Source organism: Petaurus breviceps, unplaced genomic scaffold (assembly GCF_028583685.1).
Source record: "Petaurus breviceps papuanus isolate PSGF00001 unplaced genomic scaffold, PetGlider_PUasm1.0 139, whole genome shotgun sequence".
NCBI lineage: Eukaryota > Metazoa > Chordata > Mammalia > Diprotodontia > Petauridae > Petaurus > Petaurus breviceps.
The window spans coordinates 16187139-16199050 of record NW_027185697.1 but is presented as its reverse complement, the minus strand read 5'-3'; the positions used below and the strand labels follow the sequence as shown (position 1 = coordinate 16199050).

The 11912-nt window shown below is 42.7% G+C and overlaps 1 protein-coding gene across 1 annotated transcript in view; it reads right to left on the bottom strand.

Annotated features, from left to right (window-relative positions):
* Positions 1–383: 383 nt before the first annotated feature.
* Positions 384–11912, bottom strand: part of LOC138145837 (dedicator of cytokinesis protein 5-like) — a 126208-nt gene continuing 114679 nt past the window's right edge. Inside the window, exons 6-7 of the mRNA XM_069067425.1 lie at positions 7222–7370; positions 384–537 (exon numbers count right to left, since the gene is read on the bottom strand). Coding sequence (XP_068923526.1) covers positions 384–537; positions 7222–7370 — 303 coding nt within the window. The remainder of the gene's footprint in view (positions 538–7221; positions 7371–11912) is intronic.

Here is an 11912-nt window from a genome sequence, read left to right as displayed (position 1 = left end):
GTCACTGAAATCATCTAGAAAACGGGGATAGTAATGTCTTTTTCTCCCACTTTCCTAGCAAATGGTGGACAGACCTCTGTCAGCCTCAGTTTCCTCATCTGTAAAATAGGGATAATCATGGCACCTACTCCATGTGATTGTTATGAGACTCAAATAATACATGTAAAGGCTTTCCTTAGAGAGCTGCATAAATGCTGCCTGTTATCATTCTCCCTGCCCCCTTTTCCTGATTAAAAAGAGGACAAATTATTTTATTATCTGTAGCTGTCCAGTGCTGAGTCACTCAAGATGTGGATGCTGTGCATGGCTTTTCTTGGCCATATTTAGACTCCAACAGTTAACATGGAGAGGAGGACCCGAGGGAGGGTAAGGCCCCTCACTATCTATCTCAGGACATGTACCTTTTCTTCCTGGATCCTTTCTTCAATCCGTTGGGAGGCCACTTCATGGGCCCTGAACAGGGCAATCGTGCTGGTCTCATCGGGATCCAAAATGTTTCCGTTGTCATCTCGTACCACAAGGTCAAGTCCCAGCATCCTGGAAAGAGAGGCAGGGAGAGTTGGTGTGGTCATATACTCCCATGTGAGAAAGACCCTCCAAGAAGGGGATAGCAGCTCAGAAGTGTCCATCACAGCCAGTCACTCAACCCGAAGGGGCAAGACCCAAAGAACAAAGCCCTGATTCAGGAAGGACACCTTGAAATCGGCCCCCTGCCCTTCCACTCATGTGCTGCCTGACTTTGGGCAAAGGGCTTTGCTTTCTCCCTGGCTTCAGTTTGTACTTTGAAAAATTCTGCCCTATATGCCTTACACAAAAACTACAAATTAAAAAAAGAAGAGAGAGAGAGATAAAAATAATATTTAATCCTGAAGCTCATAGGGAACCATTGGCAGTTAGTCAGTCAGGGAGTGGTGCAATCAGATCTGCCCTCGAGGAAGATCCCTTCTACCCCTTAGTGGTGAATGGAATGGAGGTGGCGGGGGAGGGGGGGGCAGGCCCACATTGGCTGCTGTTCCATTATTCATGCGTGTCCAACTCTGCGTGACCCCCTGGACTTGTCGCTGGGGTTTTCTGGCAAAGATACTGGAGTGCTTTGCCGTTAATTACCTTCTTCAGTGGGTTACAGTTCATTTTGCATCATTTTATAGAAGAAGAATGGAGGCAAACTGGGTTTAAGTGATCTGAGGCTGAATTTTAAACTTAGATCTTCCTGACTCTGGGTCCTGACACAGAGTAAGCACTTAATTAAATGCCTGTTGACTGACTAATAAAATGTCCATTGGTTATTCAGTTATCTGGAAGGCTGGCTGGGGGCACATGGAATTGAGGGAGGCTACAGTTTTCCTATGCATCTGAGAGTGTGGGTCCCTAGGTTACAGTTATGTTATAACTACAATGGCACCAATATCTGGGAAGAGGCAGAGGATTACACAATCATCCCCCCTGAATAGGGGAAGGCTTCCATGGTAATTCATTACACGGATGCTTTGCTTATGTGGGAGAAAGGCCCCATGCTTGCTTATTATGGAAGGTGGGTGGATGAACTACCCACATAAACAATGACCCCTTGGGACCAGAGTGCCCTCACAGAAGACTACACTAAATCACAGAGACTCTATGCTCAATGAAGGTAATACCATCGTTGGAAGCACTGTTATTTCTAAGACCATTGAAAAACAGTGTGGTATATAGGTTAGGGGTGCATGGGGTAGTCAGGGGGCACGGTGGATAGGGCACTGGGCTTTGGAATCAAGAAAACTCATCATTGTAAGCTCAGATCTGGCCTCTGACATTTACTTTAACCCTAACCACTCCAGTCTCCACCAAGAAAACCCCAGATGGGGTCATGAAGAGTTGGACAGAAGTGAAACAACTCAACAAAACACCAATGTACATTAGAATACTGGAGCACAAATTGGACAGACCTGGTTCAAATATGGAGGTAACACCTGTTTCACCCAGTCTCAAAGGGAACAGTGGACAGAGACCACATAGGTTCAGTTTCTGCCTTGGTCATTTAGCAGTAAGTGGTATCCTTATTGAGATGAATTAAAAAGAAAACAACTCGTTTGCTAAGAGACCACCTACCAGGGCCCAGGGCCATGGCTATCCATGCTGGTGCAGAAACTGTACCGATTACAGATCTTTCTAAGGATTAACATGTAATTGCTGCTATAATGCTTAATAATTACCTTCCAAAACATGATTCCTTTCTCAGGATATTTCCAAAGATCAGTAAATGAGCAGACCTGGGTTTTTTTTTGAAGGTCTGGCACACACACAGATCAACTCACCTTCACAAACCGAGCAACCATGGGCCATTGCCTGTAGGCGAAGCTTGTAACCCTATGGAGCCATATCTGTCCCTCTCCAAAATCAGGGACATAGGGAAGCACAATCATTTTGTTCCACTTCACGCAGCAGCCTGGAGACAAAGGAGAGCCCAGAATACAGCCTCCTCTTCCTGTACATCGGTCCCAGCTATTGGAAACCATGGATGGCAAACAGAGGGCAAGGACAAGAGACCTAGAAAGCAAGACCCTCTTCTCATTTGCCTCCTCCTGAACTCCAACATCTTCACTGACTTATTTGAAGCTAGAGGAAGTTTGGCAGGTTTTGCTCTGAGTCAGCCAGGCCCACAGGCCACCTGATTTCTGCTTAAACACATGAAAGTGGGCTTGGCTGCAGAGAAAGCCTAATCCCTGGCATTGTGGTGGGGCAGCTTCATTTCCTGACTGGCATCCAAGGGCTGGCCGGGGCAGGCAGGCACAAGCTGCCCTAGGGGAAGAGGAGAGATGGATGCCAAAGTTCTCGGGCCTTCTGTGGCCCAAAGCCCAAGGAGACAAGGCTAGCTCATGGGCAGGGCCAGAATAGCCTCAGAAGTCTCCTGGAATTATACTGCGGGCATCTTGAAAGTCTTTGATAAGGGGTAAAAAAAATATCCTTTCAGGGATCCTTCTTGTTTATAAAACCCTCATCATAAGTGAATTCCTTTGGGCCTCACAGTGAGGAAGGATCACAGCATCACATATTAAGAGATGGAAGGAGAATTAGAAGACTCTGAACCAAAAATATCTATTTTACATGTGGGGAAACTGAGGCCATGAGAGTTTAAGTGAAACAGTTAGGAAATGTCTGAGATGGGATTTAAACCCAGAAAACTCTCTCCAGTCACCTTCAAGAGGCTGATGAAGGGGGTTATAATTAATATTCTTCTTCATTTTTCAAACAGGAAAACCGAGGCTCAGAGAGGTAAAGAAATTCACTCCTGGTCACCCAGTTAGCAAAATGAGAACTTTTGGGTCTTGTGACTCCAAATCCAGGGCCTTTTTCACAATGCCATGGAATAATTCTATTATTATGTCCCTTTTACAGATAAGGAAACAGAGTCTTAGAGAAGTAAAATGACTTGCCTAAGGTGGCCCAGCTGATAATTACTGGAATCAAGATTTGAACCCAGGTCATTCCTGTGTCCATATTCAGTGCCCTTTCCATATCACCACGATAGGGGTAGAGCTGGATCATTGATGAAAAACCATCTGAGAGAACCCAGATGGTGGTTTTAAAACAAACGGATGCCCATTTATTTAATTAATCAGTCAAAAGAGCATTTATTAAGTATTTTCTATTTGTCAGGCACTGTGGTCGGTACTGGAGATACAAAGACAAAAATGAAACATGAAACAGTCTCTGCCCTCAAGACGCTTACATTCTATGGGGGATATAACCTATATGTGTAAAAATATGTAAAATCAGGGTGGTTAGGTGTTGTACTGAATAGAGCACTGGCCCTGGAGTTAGGAGGACCTGAGTTCAAATTCAGCCTCAGACACTTAACACTTACTAGCCGTGTGACCTCGGGCAAGTCACAACCCCAATTGCCATTCCTTCCCCTTCCAAAAAGCAAAAAAAAAAGAAAAAGAAAAAAAGTAAAATAATGATAAGATCATTGGGGAAGGGGAGATCATTAGGAACTCTGCAGAACAGGAAAAGCTCCAGTGGGAGGTGGCACTTCAGGTGAAGTTTTAAGGCAAGAGGGGATTTGAGGTTTGAAGAGAAAGAGGGTAGGAGGAAGTACATTCCAGGCATGGCGGCTGGCCAATCCAAAGGCATGGAGATGGGAAATGGAGTCATGTGTGCAAGGAGGCCACTCTGGAGGAATCAGAGTCTTTGGAGGGGAGTAAATGACAAAGATTAGATTGGGAGGAATGTTCGATGCCCAAAGAATTTATATTTTATTTCAGAAATGATAGGGAAGTAATGGACTTTGTTGATGGTACCAGAGTGGCATAGTCAGACCTATGCTTTAGGAAAATTGCTTTAGCTTTGAGGTAATGGACTGACAGGAGAGTGAGGAACATGGGGATAATATCGATCAACCAAGCAACAACCACTTCTTAAATAACCATTCTGTACTAGGTACTGGGGACACAGAAACAAAGAATGAAACAATCCCTATTCTCAAGTCTACAAGTATTATAATCTACATGCAAGTATTATAATCTATAGCATATGTCTTATAGCATCATAGTATTCCATTACATTCATATACCACAACTTGTTTAGATATTCCCCAATTGATGGGCATCCCCTTGATTTCCAATTCTTTGCCACCACAAAAAAAGCTGCTATAAGTATTTTTGTACATACAGGTCTTTCCCCCATTTCTATGATCTCTTTGGGATACAACCCTAGAAGTGGTATTGCTGGGTTACAGGGTATGCACTTATTTATAGTCCTTTGGGCATAGTTGCAGATTGCTCTCCAGAATGGTTGAATCAGTTCACAACTCCACCAACAATGCATTAGTGTTCCAATTTTTCCACATCCTCTCCAGCATTTATCATGATGGAAAGAGATGTCCACATCCAGAGAAAGAACTACAGAGTTTGAATGCAGATTGAAGCAAACTACCAGCTGTCTTTCTTTTTCTTGTTTTGTTTTGTTTCTATTGTTCATTGCATCAGTTATAATTAAACATTCTGACTAATGTTTAATGTGAAGGTATTTGCAGATCCTATATTTGACTGCATGCTGGCATGGGGGGCGGAGGGAAGAAGGAGGAGAAAATCTGAAACTGAAGGGATTGTGGAACTGAATCTTGTAAACTAAAAGTAAACAAATAAATTAATTTGGAAAAATAGAGAAAAGATTACATCAATAAAAAAAGAAAGAATTCTGAAAAAAAAAAAGCATAACAAGGACACAGTACTCTGTGGACAACAGTAGAAAAGGGTCTCCCAGTGGGGCAGGGATCTTAGAACCAGCCCCTAGAGCTCACGTTAGGCTAGCAATGCTGGGCTGCCCAGAGCATATCACTGGAAAAATTAGTACAAAAACAAATAAAAGAAAATCATGAGTCCAGAGCAGCCCAATGCACTAACTACAAAACATTTAACAGGAAAGCCCCAAAGAAAATCAACTGATTATAAAATTTAGAAAAATTTGAAAAAGAAATTATTCAAGAGGTTAAAAATGAACTAAATTTATAATAAATAAAATGAGTGTGATACAAGCAAGAAGTGGGTAAGAAATGAAAGTTTTGGAGAACAGATCTGGAAAGACATTTAATAATTGGACACAAACTATACAAAATCTTGCCCAAGTAACAGACTTATTGAAATTCAGAATGGACCAAAATCCTTGACTCCATGAGACGATAAAAAAAAATATTACAGCAAAGAAACAAAATTAAAAATTAAAGCAATTAATTATAACAGCTGGGCAGTCAAACAGATCAAAGAGAGAGAATTTAAGAATCACTGAACTACCTGAAAGCCACAACCAAAAAAATAAGAGCCTAGATACCAATTTCACAAAATCATGAAGAAAAGTGCCCAGATCTCCTAGGACCAGGGAGCAAATTGGAAACAGAAGCATTAGACCATTTTGGAGCCAAAATCCAGAGTTTCCAGGTTAAAGAAAAAAAAACTTGGGAGTAGCCAAAAAGAAAGAATTCAAATACCAAGGAGCCACAGTCCAGCTCACACAAGATTGAATGGTTTCCACTGTAAAGGAACAAAGAACAAAAAATGAGATATTCTGAAAAGCCAAAGATGTAGGTTTACAACCTGCAGGGATTTTTCTACTTTTTCCTAGTATGGGATCAGAAGAAGGAGGGTACATGGGAGAAAGGACGGATGCTTGTTAATTGAAAAAAAAAATTAGCGAAAAATTAAAATTGGAAAACATCTTTTTTCAAGGACCTTAATTTCTTGTTATTTTTCAGTAGTTTTCATAGCTTGGAAAGGGAACACCGAGGTCTTCCAGTATTAAAGTTTTGCTATCTATTTCTCCCTGTAATTCATTAATTTTTTCCTTTATGTGTTTGGATACTAAGCCATTCAGTGCATATGTGTGAAGTACTGAAATTAAGAGAGGTCAGAAGGTCTGGTGTCTACTAGCTTGGTGGTAACTAGCAGTCCCTTTTTTGTCCCATATTTCAGTTTCCATCTGCAGGTGGTGGATAATAATCCCTGTTGTACCCACATCCAGTGAATGTGTCAAATGATTTATAAAACAACAAAGTGCTTCTTTAGCCTTGAAGTTTTACTATTCACTCATTATTTAACTCATTAATGAACTATTCATTCATTATTTATCAAGCACCTACTATGTGCTTGACATTGTGTGCTCTTAGTAAGCACTGGGAAAGATCAGTAATCCTATCACTGAGTGTTGCCCATGATGCAGACAGCATGAAAAGAGCCAAGGATGCAGAATCAGAGGAGCAAGGGTCAGACCTTGTCTTCCATGCTATATGTGAAGTCCCTTAGCCTTTCTAGATCTCGGGTTCTCATCTGTAAAGCCAAGGAGTGGTGGGCCAGTTGACCTCTACCATCCATCCCATTAGGGGCTATCTGTGCTTTCCCTTATAGCCTCAGAGCTTAGCACAATGGCCGGCCCAAAGGGTCCAGCGATGCCCGGCACCAAGACTGTCTTCAGAACAGTCTGAAGCTCCACCAAAGGCTTTCTTCACAAACATTCCAAGAAGGAGGAAGTTATTGCCCCCATTTTACAGAGCAGGAAACTGTGGTTGAGAGTCAAGTACTCTCTAAGGCTTACAGAAGGGGAGGGGGAGGGCAGTAGGGTTTCCGTTACTCTATAAGGAAGTGGGGCTGTCAGCATTGTTTATCCACCATTAATAAGGTCAACCACCCTTTGGGAAAAGTGCCAGGCAGAAACGTGGCTGCCTGCTAGGGTTCCCCGCCCCCAGTTTACCTGTTGCCGTGATCAATCTTGGCTGTGACCTTCTTCTTAAGCTCAGCCAGCTCATCTTTGGGGAGGGTCCCTGACAGGATCTGAGACCTCCACTCTATCAGGCTGTAGGTCATTTGCTGCAGCTGGCGGAAGAGGGTGACCTTGCTGTTCTGTGGGGAAGAAAGGAAAAGGCTCTCTAAGAATCCCAGGCTGGAGTACATCTGGGCATTTATGGTCAGCCCCTCCTTCAAGGAACAGGGCAGGAATTCTGATCCCTCCCCCACCTCTGATGATAGGGTTGGGTATGTGCTGATGCATCCACATTCTGGTCTGGTCTTCCTTGGGACCAGAGACATGTCTGCATTTGGGAGTCAGCAAGCCAAGTGAGCAGTTCAGTGTTAGAAGGGACTCTGGACATAGAGTTCATTCCCCATATTTTGCAGATGGCGATTAATCAGAGGATTCTGGGAAGATGGAGGATTAGGTCAGAACATTCCAAGCTTTCCAGATTTCCCCATTACTGAAGCAGGTTTAAATGACTTGTAGAGGGTCACATAGTTACTAAGTGTACGTAGTGAGATTTGAATCCAGGTTTTCCTGACCCAGTGCCATCCCTGGCCATTCTGCCTTTCACTGCAGAGGCCTATCGGACCTGTGTGACTTCCTCCTTGAAGAAATGTCTATGTCAGACAAGCACACTTGAAACTCCGCCCAGCCCTGGAGTCCCCAGACTTTCTAGATCCTAGATTTTCACCTAGATCTCACCCTACTCTCCTCTCACACCTTCCCTAGCGTTTCAACCACCTTTAATATATGGTCTTACCCCATTAGAATGGAAGCTCCTGGAGGGCAGGAACTGGCTTTATATATGCTTTCATTTGCATCCCCAGCACTTAGCACAGGGCTTGGTAAGTGCTTAATAAGTATTCTATCTATTTCTCAATTCATCTATGTATCTATCTACCTATTGTCTTTATATACTTATGTATATATCTATGCAGCTATCTATAGATCTATTGATTGACCAATCTATCATCTTTAACATTTCTTTCTGTCTGTCCACATCTACCTCTCTGTCTGCCCACCTGTCTGTCTATCTACCTGCCTAGCCATCTCCTATTCACCTGCCACCTCTTTCCTCTGGGGAACGGAAGCCCGATTAGTGAGTATGAACTTCACAGTCTTCAGTGTGTATTTTTTTATCTAGACCTGTGATTTTTTCCATGGGGAATTCCTGAATATGGAAACTCCTCCTATCAATGAAGATGAGCAAGCGTGAGCCTTGCCTCTGGTGTTCATCACCCATGTGACTTTGGGGATGAAGCCACGTGACCTCTAGGGAATCACCTTGGGCCTCAGTTTCCTTGTCTGTAAGCCAAGGGAGTTGGATCAGATGACCTCTGAGGTCCCATCCTGCTCCGAATCTAAATCTTGGAGTGGCATCGTTTCTCTTCTGTCTGATTTCCAGAGCCTCAAACATCCGTAAACAGCAAATGCTCGCTGGACAATGAGTAGTTGTGGGTATTGAAAGGAGTGTGACTTGTCCATGGTCACAAAGCCGGCAGGTTCCAGAGGCAGGTTTTGAGGCCAGATTTTCCTGAGTCCACGGTCAGCCCTGTAGCCATCACTTTTCCCAACTATGCCCCATATCGTCTCTCTCGTCTTAAGTCAAGCCTTGCCTAGAATCAGTGACGTGTAGACGACGGGGCAAGTTAAAAGCACCATAAGTAAACACCTCTAGCTTCACGGATATGAGGCAGAGCCTTGTGGAAAGTCCAGGTTTCTTTCTATAACTCTGCCTCTTCTAAGGAGGAGTTTGGAAAGTTTCTCTGTTAACTAATTACTCTCACAATGAAGTCAATAGCTCAGTCATTATATCAACATTTGTTAAAAAAAAAAAAACACTTCGCAAGTAGAGATGAGGAAGGTAAAATTAGTAGCTTCTCAGAAAAATAAAAAAAGATCTGGAGGTTTCACTGGCCTCCAAGCTGTGTGATATGGGAGGCCAAAAGAAAGGGCCTAATATTAATGCTAATATTTGTATAGCATTTACACTGTGCTAAGCTCTTAAGAGAGTCATATCATCCCTTTCCACTTGGGTAGAGTCCTCCTGGGTATCTGGGATGCATAACATGTAACAACCATTTGATCCTTTGCTTGTAAAAAGTTTTATTATTCACTCATTCATTCATTATTTATCAAGCACCTACTATGTGCTTGACATCCTGGGAGGCAAATGAAGCAATCTCTGCTCTCAAGGAGCCTTCATTCTGTTGAAAGTGATGGAGTGACCAGAGCCTTAGACTTGGACTCAGCAGTCCTCTGCCTTGAATCTTGCTTCTGGTACCCATTAGTTGTATAACTGAAATTTCCTGAATTTCTGTTTCCTTTCTCTTTTATGTAGATAGGTTTTGCCCTTGTTTTCATGCTTAGGGCTTAGCACAGTACCTGAAACACAGTCAGTGCTCATTGACTGACTGACTGATTGACTGACAAATGGTGGATTCTCTTTAGCTCTGGGTGCCATATTTGGGGAAGGATACTGATTGGCCCTAGTTGATCTCTAAGCAGGAGACCAGAATGATGAGAAGCCTAGAAACTATACTTTGTATTTTGCCAACCAACCAGGCTCCAGAAAAGTATGAAAGAGGGTGTTGGCTTTTGTTGTTATTGTTAAAACTTGCTTCTGATAAGCAGAGGCCCACCCAGACTTCAGCTCCACTAGACAGGACAATACTGAGGTCCAGCTGAAACTGGCCTGGGAAGCCTCAGAAGGGGGTGAGAAATCCAGCCTGCATCAGAGACTAAGGCATCAGAGATTCCTAGTTGATAAGACAAACCAATTTTTTTATTCAGAATCCCAGATTCTTCAAGATGAATTGCACCTGAACCATACTGTGCCAGAACACGAATTCCCCCTCCTCCAATTCTTCCACGGCAATTAGATAAGAAGCTAGTTGAATGATCTCTTCATTATACTTGACATGGATTCGAGAGACCCCATCAATATGTGGCAATCTCTGCTTTGTTTCTGCCCCATGTTCCTCCCTCCCTAATTTCAATTAAATTAGAGCCTGTCAAAGACACTTTAATGAAGACCTCTGCATGCCAGCCCTGTGTGCCAAGTCCTCAGCAAAAGGAGGGTAAGGGCAGCCACTCTGCTTAATTTCCCCCTGTCATCAGAAATCCCAACAAATGAGCTGAAGGCCTCAATTGTCCTTTTTACTTTAAAGAAATTAATTTAGAGAGTGCATTTCAGGGAGGTCCCAAGGAGAGGGGGCTGTTGGAAGAGGATGCCCATGAAAACAGAGACATGGATAAGGCTGTAGGGCAGTACTTCTGAGAATGACCCCCGCCCCAGCTTCTGGAATGGATTGCAGCTCTACATAGAGAAGGAATCTTAGAGGCCAGTAGTCTGACCTCCTCATTTTGCAAGTGAGGAAACTGAGGCCCACAATTGTCCAAAGTCAAGATCATTGATTGGTTCATAGATCTGAAGCAAGAATGGACCACAGAAGCCATCTCTTTTAGCCCCTTCACTTTACAAATAAATAGACTGGGGCCCAGAAAGATGACCACAGATCTAGAGCCTGAAGTGTGTTCTAAGCCTTGCAGTCTGCTCTTTCTCATTTACAAACCAAGAAATGAAGATCCGAGGAGGCTACAAAATTTGTCCCAAGTCACACAGATGGTAACCATCAAAAGCAGGATTTGAACCCAGGGTTTCTGCCTCCTGAGCCAGGGCTGTTCTATTACCACATGAAAAAGTCTGTCAAACAAAGTCAGAATGGAAGGGGAGGGAATGGGAGTCCAACCATCACTTTTCTCTTTACACAGTAATTACCATGTCACATCTCCCCTCTCATTAACTTCAGAAGTGGAAGGGAGAATGAGAGGGATGGGGTTCTCCTGGGCCTGCAGATCACAAATAAAATATTTGAAAAATGGGGTGAAGGTTTGCATAGGAATGTTCTTTTCCTAGTAATGAACCAGAGAGACCTAATTCGGAGCTTTTTCACTGCTAAAATTACTCCCGAGAGCACAAACTTAAGGATCCTGTATCCACCATCAGCATAAAAAAAAAAAACAAATTTGTAAACCCAAGACCCCAGTTTTTGGGATAAGAACTCACTATTTGACAAAAACTGCTGGGAAAACTGGAATATAGTATGGCAGAAATTGGGCATAGACCATTATCTAACACCATACACCAAAATCAAGTCTAAATGGGTGCATGATCTAGGTATAAAGGTTGATACTGTAAGCAGTCTCCTAAAACAAGGAATAGTTTACCTGTCAGATTTGTGGAGAGGGAAAGACTTTATGACCAAACAAGAATTAGAGAACATTATAAAATGTAAAATGGATAATTTTGACTACATGAAATTGAAAAGCTTCTGTACAAACAAAGCCAATGTAACCAAGATTAAGAGGGAGGTGGGAAATTGGGAAAGAATCTTTACAACCTATGTCTCTGACAAAGGACTCCTTTCTAAAATATACAGAGAATTGAGTCAAATTTATAAGAATACAAGTCATTCCCCAATTGATAAATGGTCAAAGGACATGAACAGGCAGTTTTCAGAGGAAGAAATTAAAGATATGTATAAGCACATGAAGAAATGTTCTAATTCACTATTGATTAGAGAAATGCAAATCAAAACAACTCTGAGGTACCACATCTCACCAGTCAGATTGGCTAAGATGACAAA